The 21837-nt window shown below is 38.3% G+C and overlaps 1 protein-coding gene across 1 annotated transcript; it reads right to left on the bottom strand.

The window, feature by feature from the left end:
- Window positions 1-8473: 8473 nt before the first annotated feature.
- LOC101092677 (transcription elongation factor A protein-like 8) lies at window positions 8474-18793 on the bottom strand. The gene has a single exon (XM_045054290.1). The coding sequence runs from the start codon at window positions 12248-12250 to the stop codon at window positions 11915-11917; it is 336 nt and encodes a 111-aa protein (XP_044910225.1). The 5' UTR covers window positions 12251-18793; the 3' UTR covers window positions 8474-11914.
- Window positions 18794-21837: the final 3044 nt, after the last annotated feature.

Below are 21837 nucleotides of genomic sequence, written 5' to 3'. Positions count from 1 at the left end.
AGCTGCCTCTCAATTTCCGGGAAGTTCTCAGTGGATGTGGCAAGCCCTTATACTCTGGGACCCAAAGAGAGCCAAATTCAGAAGAAAGCGCTGTTGTCTCTGAAACCTTGTCAAATTAGACAAAGGAGGGACTACAGTGAATCTTAGACTTACTAATGCGTGGTCCTTCCTGGCCAGTCTACCAGGCTTCTAGAATCCCACAAGGCTGACATTCCCATGGAAATGGCTGGAGACCATTTACCCGGGTGGAAAGTTAGGACTTCCACACTCCTAGAAGTCCTGAGGTATGGGGTCAGGACCTGACTATGTATGTTCCACAAATGCTTTTGAACTAAAGCAGAAAGTAGCTTTGTAAAAGCCACAGAAGTGCTAGGGCTTCAGTTAAGGTCTCCACTGGTATTTTGGTATATGCCTCCCATATGGCAAGAACAGCCAAACTGAACATCAAGAAATGCCTCTGTCGTTGCTTCAATTCCCTTAATTTTTACCTTACAGTTGATATCACTGGTAGCATGATAATGTTGTAATAAAAGTGGTAACACTTGGTATTTATATAGTTCTGTTTATTTTTGCTCACAGGTGCAAAGACTAATGCTAATGGGAGGAGGAAGAATAACTTATGAATACATAGCCATGCCCAACTTCCACAAATATCTCCTGCAAGCACTGAACACATGGAATAAATGGATGGGTGAGTATGGTGCTAATTATGCTTGTCATCAAATAAAACTGCAACTTGCATAAAGAACAAGATTTCATTTTAACATACATCTAGATTGTTCATTTGTCATACCCATCTCACTTCCTCAACAGTTATTCTTTCTGTAAACATTAATTTAGCAGCTACTTTGTGCTTAGTATTCATAATATAGTGGCCAACAGGATAGACAGAAGCCCTACCTTCCAGTTGCTTACATTCTGGCATATAAATTTCTCATCAATATGGTGAAGAGTGACAATGTGTTATGCAGTCCTCTCTCCAAATCTGCATAAATAATATAAAGGAATACCTGAGCTCAATAAACATCCCTGCAAAGAAGTACACTTAGCTAGAGCACCCGGCCCGTTGGGCTCCAGATGTGGAAACAAGCACGGAATTCAACTCCGTATCAAATTGAGACATTAAAATTAGAGAAAAGAGCTGAGGCTCCCTTAATGATGCAATGAAACCAGGAGTAGGGGTAGGAGACTTCTGTCCTATTTTGTCTACCTCTATGGCCATGGTTCTAAAGAGGAGGGTAGGGGCATATTCAGTTTCACAAGTAAGAACTGAGCTAAGTCATCCACTGAATCAATGGCTGGAACTGCCATATTCCTAATATCATCTTAAAGAGGAATAAAAAAAATGTTATTATTTCCAGACCCAATCCTGAATTTGGGGCAGAAAGAGCAAAGGGTAAGGTAGAGAGACAACTACAAACCCACTAGACAAGGAGAGGCAATCACAGAGAAAGAGAAATACAGCTGGGGGGACCCACTCAGAATGAGCCTATATAACAAAATTTTAAAATATGTGAGGTAATCTAGTGCTAAGAAAGACACCTAAAAGAATTAGCACTAGGAATGTGAATTCAAGCAAGATAAAATTAATTTTATGGAATAGCATAACAAAGACTTTAAAATAAATTTATTTAAAGTACTCAAAAATGAAATTATAGTCTTTGTTTAAAAGGGAGAAAAAAAGTTGTGTAAAAATTACAGAAATAATATAAGAATATGAGCCTGAAAAAGAACAGTTAGAAATACTAGAAATAAAAAAATATAGTCATTAAAATTATTTAAAAATCTTACATAGACAAGCAAAAATTTAGACTGGACAGAATCAAGAGCAGAGTTCTAAAACTGGTAGATATTACTGAAGAATTTTTCCAGAGCAAATTACAGATTATAGATTGAGATGCTCTATAACAAGAGTCAGGGAACTATGACCCATGGGCCAAATCTAGCCTGCTGCCTGTTTTTTTGTACAGTCTCTGATCCAAAAGTGGTTTTTACAGTTTTTAAACAATGGAAAAAATCAAAAGAAGAATATTATGTGACACATGAAAATTATATGAAAATTTAATTTTCAGAGCCCATAAATAAAGCTTTATTGGAATATAGCCACACTTGTCTGTTTACATATTATTTTTTATTGCATCTGTTTATGACTACAATGGTAGAAATGAGTAATTGCAACAGGAACTAAATGGCCTACATAGCCTATTTATGTTTACTATCTGGACTTTAATGTAAAAGTTTGCACATCCCTGATGCAACATCCTAGTTTAAGAAAGAGAGGAAGAAATGGCACATAAGCTATATCTGAAAAAATAAGTGAGAATTTTCCAGAATTAAAGAAATATTTGGTAGTGAGAGAGATTTAATACTCTGCTTCTTAACTGTTCCTTATTTTAAGAATATTGATGGGCATTTGTTGGGCTATCACTGAATTTTACAATCAAAGGTTCACAGCCAATTGTACTATTTCACTGAACTGACCAATTAATTAGACAACTCATCAATCCAGTCAACCATCTGTTGTTGGTTCACTGAAATGATTGTTAAATTTTGCTCAGTGACATCCAGAAGCTCAAATCTTATAAATCTCAAAAACTCTCTAGGCTCCTACCCATCCATCTCACCAAATTTGTGCCCTCTCCTGAGACATTATATCATGAGTTATCTTGCTCACTCAGTTCCTACTGTCAGCCATGCCCTTCCCATAGTTCATGCTGCTATGTTTCAAGTTGCAGTCTTTCAAGGTTCATCTAAGACATTATCTTGCTCATTCAGTATTAATTCTGCAAGTATTTTCTTCAGTGTCTGCCATGTAGCAGATGCTCTTCTAGGTGCTCAGGAAATAAGTAACAACCTCTGCCTTCAAGGATCTTACTATATTTTATAGTTAAGCAGACAATTAAAATACACAATAATAAGTTTTAAAACCAGGAATAGAAGAACAGAAGAAAAGCATATAACATTTGGGGGCTTGGTGCCTTCAAGGCAGTTTGCTCAAGGAAGATCTTAGATGATACAGTAAAGATGAGTAGGAGTTGGTTAGACAAGTATGGTGAGGGGTAGGAGAGAGAATTCTAGGCAGTAGGCAGATCATGTGCAAAGGCCAGGAGGTAAAATAATGCACAGAATTTCAAAAAGTATGTGCAGTTGCAAAGTAGAGGCTGATATGGGGATAGTGGATTAGTCATAAATGAGGCTACAAACACAAATCAGAACTATATCATTAAGAACCATTTTAAGTCTTACAAAGAAACCTGGAGATTTTAAATAGGCATAAGGGGAAACAGGGCTTTAGACAGAGGGCAGTGTGATCAAATTTGAATTTTAAAAAGAAACATTTCTCTGGCAACAGTAAGGAGGAAGGCTTCGTGGGGATAAGACAAGCATGGTTGTAGGCAGAAATTTTGGTTGCAGGAAGCTGAAGGACTCGAGATAAATGTAAGATGGCTGGCTAACACAAGTAAAGATGGTAGAGGAGATTGGTCATAGCTGTCATGAAAAACAGGATAAAGAGATAAAGAGCTGACTGGGAAAACAGAAAAGAAAACTGCTATACACACTGAGATTGGAGACCTTGATTTTTAGCAGCTCCATCTACTCAACAGCCTGGCATGGAAAAGACAGTGGTTCAAGAACCCATGGGTGGTGGGTGGGGGGGATTGTTCCACGTGGCATATATATGATAAAGGGATAATGAGCCCAGGGAATTAAAGAAGCTTTCAAAGGAATGGCTGAAAATGGACCATGGGACCAGGAGGAGTACGACACCATAATCTAAAGGGTAGCCATGGGAGTAGGCAAATAAAGCCAAGTGGAAGGTAAAATTAGGAAATGAAGCAATAAATAAAGGAACTAAGTGACCAGGACATTACTGGGTCATCATGTGAATGATGTTTGCACCCTGGATGGGAAATTTTGACTTGGGGATAGAGAGGAAGATTTAGCCAGATACCACTGTCTTCAATGATAAAAAAGGAATGATGCAAAAGAAAAAATTTACATACAACAAAGAGAGCCAGAGCAAACTGGATGGCATGTGCCTCAAAGGAGGAAAAGTGATTATGTATATAATAATGGCAAGATCAGGGGTGCCTGGGTGGCTCAGTCGGTTAAGCATCCAACTTCAGCTCAGGTCATGATCTCACGATGTGTGGATTCGGGTCCCACGTCAGACTCTGTGCTGACAGCTCAGAGCCTGGAACCTGCTTCAGATTCCATGTCTCCCTCTCTCTCAGCCCCTCCCCCCACTCATGTGGCAAGATAATAGTCTAAAAGGGACGCTGAAGGAGTCCAGAAGACACTAATAGTACCTCCTAGACTAGAGTCATGTCTTACAGGGTGGTGGAAACTAGCTGCAGAAGAAGCCATGTGCTCAGGGGAAAGCCAGGTTTTTAGCTCACTAGGAAATGGATTCCAGTTTATGAAAGAGATTGAGAATGTGTAACAAAGAATTTATCCTGGAAGGGGGATTCGAGGAAGCAAAGTAGAAAGGTTTGGAAGAAATGGAACTCCAGACAGGTTGGGTCAATTCACTTTATATCATTTATTCATTCAGCAAATGTTTAAAGTACCATCTAAGTGGTATGCCATGGGCTTTGTGTTGAAGATGTATATATGGAGAAGACATGGACTCCTTCCCCAAGACACTCTTCACCCATTCATCATAAGTTACACTGAAGCTCCCTCCGAACAGCTTTTTCACAACTGCACAGGGGACGCTGAGACTACTGGGACATTTCCAAGAGGTGACTGCAGTTCACTGCCACTTTCCTGAGTAAAGACATGACATGAGGTAGGAACTGACTTCAGGAGTCTCCTGCAATGGTTTTAAGGCAATTAGATAAGGTAGCACAACCTGCCACCAACTCTCTGTACCAATGTAAGAGAAGAGGAAAAATCCTATGCCAGGTGTTGCAACTCCTATCTCCACCAAGTCATTTTTTTAAGGTGCCAAGAACTGAGCAAAATGAAGAAGCATTAACCTCACCATCACAGGAGAAATTGTGCTTTGTTCATGTGAACATCTTCTCCACCAGATTAAAAGCTCCTGAGAAGGAGGAGTCAGGTCTTATTTTTTCTGTACCTAACTATGCTTAGCACAATTCCTGGCACATAGTAGACATTCAATAAGTATGTGTTGAGCTGGAATGAACTGAAATGACATTTGTATGATATTTAACAGTTGATCAAGCAGCTTCACATTCATTATTCCAGGGTTATAAAAGACTTTGCAAGATAATCATTCTCATAGCTCCATGTTCTTGAATGTTCCCTACCAGTTAGAATCAGCATAACTATTTCTCTCACTTTACAGGTAAGAAAAGTGAGGCTCAAAAGTTAAGTGACTTGTCCTGGTTTATAATAAAACTAGCTACTGGTGAACATAGGACTAGAACCTATCAAATTCTGGACAATTTCTAACAGAAAATGCTGTGGTAAACAGGGAATAAATTCTTTGATGGTCACTGAATGTATTATAACAGTACTGGTGGTGCATTATTATAACAGTATTATCACAGTATTAATAGCATAGTAATGCTAATATATGAATATTAACAATAATCAGGAGTGTACTTGTGATGAGCACCAGGTACTGTACATAAGTATATACGTATATACATAAATACTATACATAAGTGTTGAATCACTAAATTGTACACCTGAAAACTACTATTACACTGTATGTTAACTGGAATTTAAATAAAAACTTAAATAAAATGAAAAAATAAATTAAAAAATAATCATTTATTGCTTCCTCTATTCTGTATCAGGCTTTACCTTAATAATCTATAATACAAAAATCTATAGGATGTATATCATTATTCCCATTTTATACATAAAGAAACTGAGAATCAGAGATGCTAATTTATTCAAGGTCTGAGAGCAAGAAAGAGATCAATTTCAGCTCCAAACTAAAGTCTACCTGTAGCCAAAGTCTGAATTCTTTCTCCCATTCTATTCTGCCTCACAAATCATCTCAAGTTAGTCCCTGAATGCTATCTTGCCTAACTCTTCATCTTCAGTGTTCTGAAATCCATGGCAACAAAGTTTTGGCAGTTTTGTGATATGAGTGCTGAAAGCCAACCACATTTACTGACCATTATTCATTATTATGTAGGGGAAAAATAAAAAGGTGAACAGAAAACAGAAAGAAAAGATATTCATTCACTCATTCCTTCTGCCTTTCACTAAATATTTAGTAGACTTCACCATGGGCTGGTCACTATTCTAGGCACTGGGGATGAAGGAGGGAATAAAACAAAATCCTGATCCTCATGGAACATCTATTTCAGCAAGTCCCTATCCTCTCAATCCATAATATCCACAACCAGAAAATAAAAAGTCTCCTCCACTCATACAGAGATGTCCCTACCTCTGCAAATGATACTCATGCTCTTGGGCCCCCAGTCCTGAAGAAAGGCAGGCCATTTTGTAATCAGAGCCTGCATGAGGATGTCCAAGGGACTGGATTTTTACAGGGCCTAGAAAATGGCACCCACATGGCCACTTGAGAGAATCTGCAGCCATCATTTCCATATATATGGAAATATATATGGAGGGGTATACATACAAGTGAAGAAAGCAGATGGTGAGCAAGCCTCAAAACACCGAGACTGAACCACACATGCTCAAAAGATCCATCGCTCTACTGACTTCAACCTCAAGTTTACCGTTTGCTGAACTAAGGTTTATGCTGGGATTGTACCTCTCAGTCTCAGTCATCAGCAACAGCACACGGTTGTGTTTCCTTTTAAAAGGATTTTGTAATGTTGCCCATCCTCCCCCCACAAGGGCAGTCCTCTTCATTGCCAAGCCTATTTTTATGGTTCATCTCCAAAACAAGTGCAAAATAGTGCTGGCCTCAGATGAGCCTTCCCTCTTGCTGGCCACTGGAACACCATCTGTGAGTTGTGTAGGAACAGTAAACACTGCAGGTTAAGTAACTCATTACTAATATTTTCCTTGAGCTCTGAAACTTTTTAAACAAACAACAACAACAATTGTATCATAATAACCTTTCAGAGGTTAACAGCCAGCAGGTGGTCCAGCTCAGTTTAAATGCAAACCAGACAGCTGTTTGATTATCAACTGTTGATTCTTATGGAGATCTGGGAAAACTTCTTGCTGAAAAAGGGTCTTCTCTTAAAAATCCCTAATGAAACAACACATAAATGTCAAAATGACAAAAATAAGGAAGTGTGTCATGGACTAAGCATTTTAATGTCCTTTCTGGCTTCCTCCAGAGTGTACTCTGGATCTAGCCACGTTTAATGGCACAGATTCTTAAAGAGGTGGTGCACAGCATGAATTTTTACGACACAAATAAAACTTGGAGAGGGTCACTTTCTCTGCCATAGTCAGTGTCCTCAGCAGATGTGTGGGAGGCTCATCTTTCCAACCAGCCACCCACACCAGTGTTTTACCTGGACCCAGAGGCTATAAGGAGCACACGTGTGAGGATGTAAGGAAACCCTGAGGTGTATAGCATTATCCTGTCTGTCTCCAAGCCATTAAGACATTGCAGGGATTCCCCTGGGAAGTCTTGGCAAAGCTAGAGAAAATTCCAAGGGCTGATAAAATGGTTTGAGAATGGCAGATGAAAAGTTTCTAATCAAAACCTTACATTAGCACCACACAGCCCAATGGATTGATGACTATGACTGTTTTTCCTCCCTTGATGATGAAATGGGACAAAAGAAAATCATTCTCTAAATCAGTATTTAATTACTGGTCTATTATATTACAATCAGAAACATTTCAGAAAGCTCAGAAAAAACAAAGTTGAACCTTTTTACACTGAAATCTGCAGGGAATGATGAAATGCAAAACCCTTAGGACTCCAAGGAAAAAAGAGTTATGGAAAGGCAATCACCTTTTTATTTTTAATAAAAGGAACAAAAATGCAAAGTGTAAAAAAAAAAAGAATTTCACAGCTCCTAGTTTAGTTGTAATAAGTTGGGAGAAAGAGGAGATCACAGAATGTGGAAAAAAAAAAACTTTTCTGTTTAACTCATGTTTGATCAGGTTTTCTGACATGACCTTATAAGCAAGCAGTGGCAAAGAGCCAGATTCCCAGAGACAGGCTAAGAGGTAAAAAGGAAGCACCCAAGATGTTTGGCAGGTCCTTGAAACCTTCTGCTACAGACAGAGGAATATGAAAGTTGTAGTGCTTCATTCTGACAAAATAGAGCGTAAAGCCGTTTGAGGGCTTTCATACCACACTAGATCCAAGCAAAGGCTGCTTCTCAATTCCAGGAGGCCCTGAAGGTGAAACAAGCTATAATTAAAAAAAAAAATTTTAATGTTTATTTTTGAGGGAGAGGGAGAGACAGAGCAAGAGAGCAAGAGCGAGCAGGCAAGGGGGAGAGAGACAGGGAGACACAGAATCTGAAGCAGGCTCCAGGCTCCAAGTTGTCAGCACAGAGCCCATCACAAGGCTCGAACCTATGAACCCTGAAATCATGACCTGAGCTGAAGGTGGACTGGGTGAGCCACCCAGGCACCCCAAAACAAACTATAATTTAATAAATATTCCTCAATGAATCAATATATAATACATAATCTTCTAGGCAATCTAGAGCTACAAGTCAAGACAGTTTTGACCATTTGCTGCAGATTTCAATCTCCAAAGAAAAACACATGAAGAACTAACCAGAAGACAAAAACACAAAGGCATGAAAACTCCTTCTCTGAATTTCATTATCATGTTTGTTATACTCATAATTACTATTTAGTTAGGGAGCGTCCAGGAATGCTACATGGGGAACGAGACTTTGAACTTGATCTAAAAGATTGAGAAGGATTTCAATCATGAAGGTTAGTTGATTCCATAATAAGTTGAGAAGCACAAGGTAAGTGCAGAAAATGAAAACTGATACTGAGTTTACCTAGTACCTATACACATTTCTTCCTATGTTGCTCCTACTCTTTTTAAAACTCTAAATATAAGTAATTAGTACCTGTGTACATATTTTTCATTTTAAAGTGTTTCTAATTTCTAAATATACATACCCAGGTGACTTTCTCTCTGAAACATTTACCTGCCCCAGAAGTAAGCTACTGCAGATAACCTACTAGCTACCTATAATTACTAATAATGTAACCATAACCTTACCTCAAGAGGTTATGCCCAGAAATCCCCACCCTGTATATGCAATATAAATGTACAGGTCAGCGTTCAAGCCCCATTGTTATGCCGAGGTGATGTTTGCACTTTTGTCATTCCTTTTCAGTACTTTCCTCATAAAGTCTGGTGAGCACCAGGGCTCCATTCAGCTCCGCTCTATTTTTTTTTCCTTTGGTTTGTTTTCTCTTTTCTTTCCTATCCTCCTGCCTTCTAGCTCCTCCAATTATGTGGCTTAGCTCCTATGGCCCATGGCCAAGAGACAGGCTCTTGTTAAGAATCATCTCTTGAGATTGGAAAGATGATGAGGAAAGTTCTGCTGCTAACCCAGATAAACATACCTTTACTCATTTTTTAGGGTTATCATAACAAAGAACCATAGACTGGGTGGCTTCAACAACAGACATTTTCTCATAATTTGGGAAGCTACAACTGCCAAGATCAAGGTGTTGGCAGGATTGGTTTCTTTTCTCCTTGATTTGTTTTCATATGGTCTATCTTCTGTTTTCATATGGTCTTCCCTCTATGCGTATCTGTATCCTAACTTCCTCCTCTTTTATAGCCCTACCGGATAACTTATTGAAATGCCTTATCTCTAAATACAGTCACATTCTGAGGTACTTGGGGTTAGGACTTTAGTATATGAATTTTGCTAGGGACACAATTCAGCTCATAACAGTACCCAAGTCACCAAAATTCTTTAATTATACACTGCCCTCTCTGTAGAGATTCTTTAGAGAATGCCCTAGGTATTTTTCATTTCCAGAAGGCCATGGGTAGAGACAGGTGCATGCTTGTCAGCCTTCCCCTGGCTACTTCCTATAGAAATCACCAGTTTGTCTCAAGGCCTGATGAATTATCAAGAAAAGCATGAAAGTCTCCACTTGATACCAATGAGGAACTGGAGATTCAGAATGGTCAAGTGATCTGACTAAAATCTTCTTAGTCGAAAGAGAAGGACTTGTTTGTTTTTTTGACTTCCAACGTAGTGTCTTATAAATAAATGGGTGAAAATAAGGCAACATGTCACCCTTTAGGTTTAATAAAGGAAACAAATTCTAACATCAATTTCCTAAATATAATTAATCCCCTTAAAAGTCCTAAGTAAGGGTGATAATTTAAGACTGGTTTTGCTGAGTGTTTACCTTCATGGTATTTTCAGGATGGTGAGGAAGGTTCTGCTACTTAAGAATTTAACTACCTTACTTGCAGCAGGATGGCTGGCGTTTCACCCTTAGAATATAAGTTCTCTAACTTAATACTTTTCTTTTTTAATTTATCAGTTTTGATTAGTTGTGATGAAAATTCTCAAACAAATATAACAGTAAAGATACTATCTAATGAACCACCACCATGTGCCCAATCATCCAGCAACAGTATCAGTATAGGGTCAAACTTATTTCATCTCTATTCCACCAACCCTTTCTCCTCTATGGGGAATTTTGAAACAACTCCCCATATCATGTTTAATACTCCAATACACATATCTTTAAAAATATAACCATAACACTTTATCACACCTTAAAAAATAAAATTCATAGAAATTAAATATGAAACTTTTAAAACTTTATATTCAGATTTCTAATAATTCTTAACATCAAATATCTATTTACTATTCACATTTCCCCTATTATCACACAATTTTTTAACAATTTGTTTGAATTATTTCCAAGTAAGTTTCTATGTATCTATTCATTTTCTATTGCTGCATAAGAAACTATTCCAAATCTTGGTGACTTGAAATAACCATTTATTATTTTGCATGATTCTGTAGGTTGGTTGGGTGATTCTTCTGTTTCACACAGCTCTATTCAGCTGGCATCTTGACTGGGCTGGAATAACCAAGCTTAACTCTCAGGCTGCAGGTCTTGAGGAGAATGTCTAGAAGGCTGGGACCTCTCTCCCCCCGTGCATTCAATCTAGGAGGGTAGATGTGCCTCTTTACATGGTGGCCCCAAGGCAGCAAAAGCAGCTGATGCCAAAGACTCAGGCCCAGGACAATGTCAATTCTAACATATTCTACGGGTTAATGTAGGTTAAAATCAATCCAGGCTCAAAAGGAGGGGAACAGACCCCATTTCTTAAAAGGAGGACAGGATTATTTAGAGATGGGAGAAATTACTGGTGACCATCTTTGCAGGGAAACAACCACATTCACCCATTGATATTTGATATGGTTTTTTTAAAATCTGTAATATTTGCCAACATTATTCCTTTGGCAAAGAGATCCAGAGGTAATTTGTGATTTACATATTTTATAGTTGTTCTATCAAGAATTTAGGTGCCTCCATTGTCCTTATAAGCTGGATGCAAATGATTTGACTCTTAATTACAAAACTTTAATTCTTTTTGTGTGTGTGGCACATGTTCAGGAAAAAAACACATATAAGTGAAAAGAAAAAAGCTCACACCACACAGAAATAAGCCATTAGGTTTTTGACATATGGATGTATGTATACACATATGCATGCATACATACAATTTGTGATTTAATCCTACCTATGTGAGCTGATACTAAATATACTGCTTTGTAAACATGTTATGTTTAACTTTGCAATATAGAATGAATAAATTTTCATGCATATGTGTAAAACTTTCCAACTAAAAAACAGATCTGCATAATGGGTCAAAACACAAAATCCAGTGAGATGCTGGTAACAAGGACACTACCTAAAAAAACAATTCCACCAGATGATTAAAAGTAAAACAAATGTCAAAGATACATCAGAAAACACAGAAAGAAAGCAGGGGCCAGATTTTAATATCAGACAAAAAAAAAAAAAAAAGAATTTACCGTCTAGAACACACAGGATAAGAACAGCTGCATGAATGTCTTTGCTTCCAATGCATCATCGCAAACTTGTTTCTTACTCTTATCTCTTTCTTAAGCCTTTCCCACTCATCTACGCCTCTTATTATTTCTTCCAGGTCCAAATGCCTCATGGGAGTGTCCTCTTTAAACCCCAGGCCAGGATGGGTCAGCCCTCCTCTCAGGCTTCCTGTTTCCTGGCTTATACCTTCAGAAGGCTGAGGATTTCCCTCTCTCTCCTGTGGTACATCTTCTGAAGGGCAGTGTGCCTCCACCTTTGGCATGTTCTGTGGTTTTCCTTCATTTTCTTTTTGCATGTTGAGTATTTTTCTGTTACTTCTTTTGAATAAATTAATCCTCAAAGGATTAGGGCACTTTTGCTCCTTCTCCAGCAATACAGAGCTCCTACAGGGAAACAAGCCCTAGACTATAAACTATGTGATATGTTTCTTAAGTCATTTTTAATCTCTAGATTACTCCTCCATATTATTTTCCCTCTTGAAAATTTGTTTAAAAAGTCGTTTGTTCTCTGGAGTTTCCCAAAGTCTAGATTTTGCTGACTGCTTCTTCCTGCATTTTCTAATATGTTCCTCTGTTCCTTTTATTCTCTGAAAATTGGTAGTTAAATCAAAAAGCCTCATCAGATTCTGGTTTCCCCACCCCCCCCCAAGATGAGCCATGTACCTCCATTAGGAGGAACAAAACCTGGTGTCTCTTTTATTGTGATATTATCAGATACTGATAATCATTATCTAGATCAGGGGTCTGCAAACTACAGCCTATGGACAAAATCCAACCAGTGCACCCTGTTTTTATAAATAAAGTTTTACTGAAACAATCACGTCCATTGCCAATGGCTGCTTCCACACTCCAATACAGACTTGAATAGTTGCAACAGAGACTATAGGGCCCACAAAGCTTAAAATATTCACTATCTGGTCCCTTACAGAAAAAGTTTATTGACTCCTGATCTAGATCCATCCAGATTGCAAAATCATAATTTTCTTTTTTTACAAAATCATAATTTTCTAATTCTACCATTGCTTCTTTTTTATTAACTGAAACATTCCTGTAAAGAGAAACTTCTTACCAACTCCCTAGTTATCATATAGGAACAGCAGGATACATGCTAGATTGTCTACTTACCAGTTTTTAAAATAAGGTAGTTTCCTAGTATTCTCCAAAGGCAGCCAATGAAGAGTTGAGAGTATTTCTGTGTTTGTGTGTATGTGTTGTTTTAAAGTACCATTACGAACCCGTGGATTTAAACACATTCCCTATGCTTAAATCAATTGCATTCAATTCTTATTAATGCTTAAAATTGTCCCATCTTTTCTAAGTAGTTTATTTAAATTGTCTCCTGAGTCTTTTTAAAATAATCCGCATATTACTGGGAGCTTTTATTACTATCTGGTCTAACAAGATGTTCCTGGCTAATCTTGTACATTTCTTTCCCCATACAGGGAATTATCCATTTCTCCAAGGAGATGTCATCCCTTAGTAAGAAATGATATTTAGTGAACAGAATCCAGATGCACGGGGTACACACTGATACTGGGGAAATTATTATTTCCAAGTCTTTTTTGAAAACAGAGCTTGAAAATGTCTTTTTTTTTTTTTAAAGAAAGAATACTATGAATTTATACTGATTCTTCTGATTCAAATTCAGGATTTTGGGATTTTTACTTTATCTCCTTGATCTTATACCTTTAGCTTTTTTTTAACTACTATGAAAATGTTAATTTTAAACAAACCAAAATAATACTCACTTAAATTATCCCATATACAGGAAAGGAATATAAGCACTATCATCAATAATATGATTACCAAAAATTTTCAGCTTTTTGTGTGTGTGGTTATTTTTTCTATTGGAATATATTCCACTGGGGTTATCCAATCAAATCACCCTGTTAGAAAGTTAAACGTTTGTTTTTGATGAAAAAGGACATTTTGACATGACTGTTTCAAAACAACTCAAATTACTGAGGCATTGTTTTTATTACCAAGTAATATTTGCAACAGAAACCATGGTTCCCCACCCAATCTCTGAACCACACCCCCAGACAGGATAAAGGGTGGGATGAGGCTCAGAAATGAGGTGTGTCCATTGCATACATTACGAAAAACAAAAACAAAACAATGTCTTAAGAGGAAAAAACATATTCTTTCATTTTATTTTTTTAAAGTACAGATTCCCTAAAAGGAGTAATAATCCAAACTATTACTAGTAATTTACCCTTTCATATTAATGGGCTCTGCTAGGAACAGGGGAAGAAGTGTGAAGTCATTACCTAACCAAGGAAAGGGGAGTCAAAGAAGAAGGTGACGGAAAAGGGGGAAAATGTGAAGATTCTCAGAATACAATTCAAAAACGTTTATTTCAGTGCTGAATCACTGAACTGTATACCTGAAACTAGTATTACACTGTATGTTAACTATACTGGCATTTAAACAAAAACTTAAAAAAAAAAAACTGTTTCTTTCTTCCTACTTTTCCCAAGGTTCACCATCAGAAGACAACCAGATAGAGTGGGGGTAGTCAGCATCCTCAAGCTTCCTTTAAATTACCAAATTGCTTTTGAGAGGCCTGACTTCTCTCTTCATGGGTACATTTCTGTTCCTTCTTCACACATGATCTTAGCCAAAAGGCCGAGAAGCGATGCATTTCTGTTCCTTCTTATTTCCTCCCTTTGTCAGCAACTAGACCCCAACACCTGACCTTTATTGCCCACCTGCTTCTATTCATCAACCTTTGTCCCACATTTTTCCTTAAACTCTTCTTTCCAGCTAATCCCTTAAATCAGGCAAATGAAAAGCAAAACTACCCCTCCAGTGATAGTGACCTCCAACTGGCCCAGACCAGTTTAACCCCTGACTGAGGCCTACATTGACAGACCAGGGAATGACCTCTAGAATGACAGACAACTTCCTTTACCTCATTATAATACTAAAGTCCCTGCCCAAAGAGGAGCACAAGCCCCATTCATAGAACACAATGTATGCATAGGCATGCTGCCTCAAGGCTCATGCCAGACCCTATGCCACCTCTACATACAATGGCAGGGCTTCCCTATTTAGATATTCATCCTAACCTAAATAAAAGGAACCCATCCACCCTTGCTCAGAGAGTCAAAGCTTTGGAAACAATTCCCCCATGATCTCCTTATTTGCTGCAAATAAAGTTTTCTTTGTGAGGCAACTCAATCTGGTGCAATTTCTGACTCACCAAGCAGTGAACTCCTGTTGGTTTGGTTACACCTTCCCCTGTCCCCCTTTCTTCTCCACTATGCCTTAAGCCTGGATTTGGCAAACTATAACCAACAGCCAAACCCAAGTGCCACCATTTTTTTGTAAGTAAAGTTTCATTAAAACATAGCCAGGTCCATTTGTTTACACATTGTCTATGGAGGCTTTCACACTCTAATGGCATAAGTGAATAGCTGAGAAAGAGACTGTATGCGCCACAAAAACAAAAATAGTTATTATTTGGCTCTTTAATGGAAAAGTTTGCCAGCATCTGCTCTAAACTATGGGTTGACACTAACTTCAACCTTCTGGGATATGGCTCAGCCTTTCTGAGCTTGCAAGATCACTAAGTGTTAACCTTGCCAGTGAAAATAGGTTTACTACCCGAAGAGCACAGAATACCGATTCTAGAAATTGAACTAAACTCAGATTCAAGAACAGTGCTTGCTGAGAGCGATCCGAAGTCATAGATTCAACTTGCTATTTTTTGAGAATACTGAAATGAGCTAAAACAAACTTTAGGTACAACACAACCTGAAATACTCAAATATTTCAAATAAGGATAATAATGACCACTATCACTGCATACTTTTTATTTGCTAGGGACCACGCTACGGACTTTACAGGTCATGTATTATCTTCTTTAATTCTTATATCAACCCTAGGAGGTAGGCACTATGATTACCCATATTTTATAATTGATATGCGCTTTAAAGGTCATGTATTAACTTCTTTAATTCTTATATCAACCCTAGGAGGTGGGCACTATTATTACCCATATTTTATAACTGAGAAAACAGAATAAGAAACGTGCCCAGGGTCACACAGCTGGAAAGCAATGGGGCTGAAATGCAAACCCCAGCCTTCTCAGACAAAGCCCATGCTTTAAAACAACTAAGCAATGCTACTTTTAAGCCAGAACACTAGAGTTTACCATAGTCTTAAGCCTAGAATTTGAAGTTCTCCTGAGAAAGGGCTGACCTTTCTTGCCCAGGGCTCAGACTGCTTAGAGAAAAAACAGTTGTGAACAACATGGGAAGGTAAAGAATTGGTCACCAAAGCTATGAAGTAACTTATTTTATAAAAGAGATTTCCAGTTAAATATGGCTTCCTGACCACAGACATTGAACCTTTCTTCTTCCTGAGTCCCCATTAAAACAATGATAAAGGAATAAAAAAGATTTAAGTCCTCAGGACAAGAAGGCCGGAGAGGAGATATCAGCAGATGAAAAGTTTAATACATTTTTAAAAAAAGAATATATCAAGGAGGAGTGGTAACCAATCTAGCTGAGCAGGGAAAATTAGAACCAAAAGTCCTTGCAAAGGGAGCTACCAGAAGGGGAAGAGAGTGATGATCCCTTACAGAATCCTTAAGAGGCTCAGGAACCAACAGTGCTGGATATTGCACAAGGCAAGAGTAAGGCTCAAGTCTAAATAGAGATTTCAGGGACGGGGGAGTAGTAAAAATATCCATATATATTAGTTTCCTCCTTAAATCTCTTTCCTCACACCACATAATCCCCAGGCAAAAAGATTGTAATTGTGTCCTTATTAAAGGAATAAAGTAGAGAGATTCCAACCACAGCAAAGGGATGGGTAGTATGAAGATGTAAAAGCTAGAGGATTAAGGAAGTTTTGTGAGCCTGTTAATGAGCCTACTTCACTTGTCCTGTCTCAGGAACTCCTATAGCAAAGTGTATGCCCCACCCTCAGAGCTCTTGCTGCTAGATTTTTTGCTGGAGATGACAAATAGTCCCAGACTTTCATATACTCATATATGGGCTCCACAAAGAAAATGCTACTACTGTCTGTACAGTGACATCACAGTGTAGCTTGCCTATTAACAGGTTCACAAAGCTCTCAGTCAACCCCATTCCTAAATGTGAACAGACATTCACAGACTATCAGATTTGAGGAAAGTCTCCAGAATGAAAAGAGAGAAGAACCAACAGGGTAAAAGAGAGCTAGATAATGTAGGAATAAAACAAAGTCTCACAAACTATAATTAATATCTTCAGAGAGATGAGAAGATACTGTATCCATAAAACAAGTGGATGCTACAGAGAAGGAACAAACAGAGAAAAATAAGAGTACTTGGAAACTAAAATTATGATAAATCCATTTTTTAAAAAAATCAGTACAAGATTCAGAAAATAAAATCATGCAAACCTCCTACAGAAAAAAAAATTAAGATGCCAGACTAATGGCAAATAGCAAAGAAACAAAGATACATGGAAGATAAACCTGGTTAATCCAGCATCTAATTTATAAATGTTCCATTAAAAAAAAAGTGAGATAGAAATTATCAAATGTAAGAAAATTTCTCTAGACTAAAATTATGAATGCTCTAATGTCCCCACATTCTTAGAACCCCAGCTGAACACAGAATATTGAAGAAAAAATCATTTTTAAAAGACTCATACCAAGGCACATCATTGTGAAATTTCAGAATAAGAATAAAGTGAAAATTCTAAAAAGAATCCACTCAGAAAATCTAGGTCACGTGAATCAGAATGACATGGGACTTCTCAACAGTAATAAAATGCTAGATGACAATGGGAGAATTCCTTTAAAATTCTTAGGAGTGATTTCCAACCCAAAATCCTTTATGCAGCCAAGCTAAAAATTAGTTCGAGGTAAGACTAGGGAAGACTGCTATGAAAAACTCAGCTATAACTTGCCTGTATCTTTTAGCTCCCCTAAATACTTTCTTAGGAAGCTACTGAAATAGTACCCCACTGATGAAAAGGAATGAACTAAGAAGGAAAAACATTTAAGTAGGGAATGGCAAAGGAAAGTCTCCATTGTGACAGCTGTGCAGGAGGTCTTCAATTTAAATTTAAACATTTGGGAAACACAAGTGATTGCATATAACAGACCAACGGGGAAAATTAGAAGATTCAGGGATAATTTTAACTTCTTTTCACCAAATATTTTTAGCTTTCCCCCTTTCAGACCCATGGCAGAACTGCTCTTTAAAGGCATCTTGTGGGTAGTGGAGCCATGTGAGTAGTTCACGCCAACAAATTGTAAGCAAACGTGATGTGTCTCAAATCTGAGCCAGAGCGTTTAAATGCTGGTTGCCCTCCAGAGCACTTTTCTGACTGACCAGGTTCAAGATGGTGGGTTCCCCAAAAGCCAAGGACCCCTAGGGATTCCAATGAGTAGAGTCCCTCCGCCACTCCCTTTGTTGACCCATAGTGGACATACAACACGAGCAAAAAAGAAATCTCTGTTGTTTTGACCCACCAAGATGTTAGGGGTGTTACCCAACAAAATGTAGCTCATCCTGACAAGTATGTAGAAATCCATGTATGTGTAAAAATAGGACAATTATTAGAACCATAGTATACTAATTCTATACTGATAATATTTGCATCATTGTGATAATGGAAATTCTATTAATTTAATTAGAATTTTTGATATGACTATATTGAGATGTTGGAAGAAGAAGTAAGGGTCATGATTTAAGAGAATTCAATCATTATAAAAGAGCCAACACAGGGGCACCTGGGTGGCTCAGTCGGTTGGGCATCCGACTTCGGCTCAGGTCATGATCTCACGGCTTATGAGTTCGAGCCCCATGTCAGGCTCTGTGCTGACAGCTCAGAGCCTGGAGCCTGCTTCAGATTCTCTGTTTCTCTCTCTCTGCCCCTCCCCTGCTCATGCTCTGTTTCTCCTGTCAAAAAACAAATAAACATTTAAAAAAAGAGCCAACATATAGTGTCTAAAGTTGGTAAATAAGAGTAAAGAATATTATTTTGGCAATATGGAGATAAACACTAGAAGAAACAGTTTAGAGTACTGAAAGAGATTTCTCTGGGGGAATGGAAGTGTGAATGGGAGCAACAGACTGTTAGTGCTGTTTGACTTCAACTATGTACATGTATCACTTTGATCAAAATTAATTTTAATAGTCACTCTAAGCACTTAATTTTATTTGATAGGTCTATCTTAAAAGAGTTGAGCATTAAGTTAGGCTCCCCTATATTTCACTGAACTTGTGCCCTGAAGGCAAAGTTGTGTAAATCTTTTCCTACCCTAAATATGAGCCTTTTCCTGATCTGCCCTGGTGTTCCCAAGGCCTGGGAATGGGGGTAAGGGGTAGGTGGGTGGGCTGTATGTCAAGCCTGAGCAAAGGTGTATGGGCTCCCCTAGGAGGGAAACAGTGTCATCAGGTCTGACTCATCTAAAAAATAAACCCTTTGTAGAACCCAAACCCGGATAAGCTGCTGGGTAGAAGCTGGAAGAAGCCACACACTTTTCTGAATAAATTATAATAACTGGTGACATAGTAAGCACTGGTCTCCTGAAATTAACTCCTGGTCTGAGAGTTCCATATTTGCTCATAAGTTTACCTATAAGTAAGTATAAGGTCAGTCAGGATAGGGTTTTAAAGAGACCCTCCTTTTAGTAGGCTTCATTTCCAGTGAGATAAAACTCCAAGGTCCAATAGCTCAAAGTAGCCAGCAAGGCTGCAAGACCTTCCAACCCTCCCAAGCTGCTCCCTGCAATGGACGGAGTCTCCAGAAAAGAAGAGTGCTTATCCATGTTGAGTGAAGATGTCAAAGTTCAACAAGCCATTCAAATAAATGGCTGGAAGCACTCCAAGAATTATAGATTGTTAGGATGGATGTTATTATTTCTTCAATAATGACTAAAGAAAAAATAATAGCCTTGCTACAGACTATAAACTGTTGTAAGTGCTTTATGAATAATCTTGTGTGGTTGGTATTATTATAATCATCATTTTACAAATAAGGAAACTGAGGCACAAAGAGGCTAAATATCTTGCTCAAGCTGGTGAAATAAGTTGCAGAGATATAATTCAAATCTGGCTATGCCAATGGACTCAGGGTCTAAAGTGAATCACTAGTAATATTTAGAGGAAGGATAGTTTTCCAAAATTCCATATCAAAGTTCTGCACCAAATAGAGTGGGGCTGCTTTTGAAAGATGCTATTGCTACTCACAATTCCACAAAGCATAGAAGTATGTGAAACAATCATTCCCCCAACTGCATAGGTCTACTATTTATATGAAGCTATTTAACTTAATTACAAATAATTTAGGCTACAGATGGGAGCAAAGCAACATTAAGGATCTTGATTTTGAAACTGTTCTAAAATAGCTTTTAAAATCTAGGAGGCAAATTGTCTTTCCAAATGGAAATGAATGTGTGACACAGTGAAGTCTTAAAGTTATTAGCATTTTTTCCTGAGCCCCCATCTATTTTCTTTGTCATTTACACGATGTATAGCCTTTAATTTCAGCTCTGTGATCAAAGAGATACAATTCGAGAAGCTCACTATTAAAATCAATGGCTACACCTGTCAAGGGGTACAGCAGTGATGTGATGGCAGCTTCTCACCCTTGACAAAGGGAGACCAGAATCTCCTAGTGGTTTCAGGCAGAGACCCCAGCCCAACCTCTAAACCAAAAGTGTGGAAGTGTCTCTCCCTCCCTCTCTCTCCTCTCTCTCTCTCTCTCTCTCTCTCTCTCTCTCTCTCTCTCTCTCTGTCTGTCTCTCTCTCTCTCTCTCTCACACACACACACACACACACACACACACACACACACACACACACACAGTGCAAGAAAGCCTCAGCCTCACTCATCCCATTCCACCGTACCTGTGAGGACTCCACTGCTGAATGCAGTGCCAGGAAACATGTTTTCAGGAATTCAAAGTATCACGTTTCATAATTTGATTTAAATCAATTATCCCATCCCTCCCTGGAACAGGCACAAGCTCCAAAAATACAAAATGTAAATGGAACCAGCTGCAGCAAAAGCCTTGTGCCAGGATGGATTTCAGTCAATGTAATCAGCCTCCCTTTCGAAGTACGTTATTGTTGAGACCCAGAGATTTGGTGAAACACTTCCAGTGTCCTGGGAAGGACCAGGAAGGTAACCAATTATGGGGGGGGGAGAAAAAGAAGGAACTAATCTTCTCCATCCTAGCTTGCCTTTGCCCCACACTCTTATGAAGAATTAATTCACTCCTCTGGGGGATACTGGGAAACTGAGGTCGTTACTGGCAGCCTTCAAACACTATCCTTAATTTATGGATATTTACTAAACCACATAATCACCCTGAGTTATCCCATTACAGGGCTCAGCAGAGCCGAGGTCTAAAGTCCTGGGTGTGAAGATCAATTGTGAGAGGTTTTGTGAATGTGTGTGTTTATTAAAGAGGGCATGAGTGTACAATTATTTAGGCTCCCAACATGCTGCCCAACAAATGGATCCCATGCGTAGGGCTTGGCATCCTTCCACTGAAATCCTCCCCTTAATTGATTTAAAATGATAATTCAATTAAAATAATTATTCTAATCAAACTTCATATCTTTTTGGCAGGTTCTATGAGGGCCTCTGCCCTCAGTGTTATTTTAGTATTTTCTTATTTGTTTTCTCACTGAGCTGACTTTGGCTCTCTGAATCTTTGGAAAATTTTACATCATTGGGTAGTCACTGTACCTTTCTGGAGCTTTCCACTCAAAACACAGGGAACGAGGGAAGGAAATATCCTAGGGAGATGCTATGACTTTGAATTTTGAAGAATCAGGGGGCCAAGAAACAACTGAGAATGATATATGGACATTTTACCCACTGATTCACCTATAAAATGCATAAATAAAATTTAGAATGGCTGGCCA

The sequence above is a fragment of the Felis catus genome, chromosome A3 (genome assembly GCF_018350175.1).
Source record: "Felis catus isolate Fca126 chromosome A3, F.catus_Fca126_mat1.0, whole genome shotgun sequence".
Lineage (NCBI taxonomy): Eukaryota > Metazoa > Chordata > Mammalia > Carnivora > Felidae > Felis > Felis catus.
The sequence above is the reverse complement of the archived record's forward strand: the minus strand, read 5'-3'. Positions and strand labels throughout refer to the sequence as shown.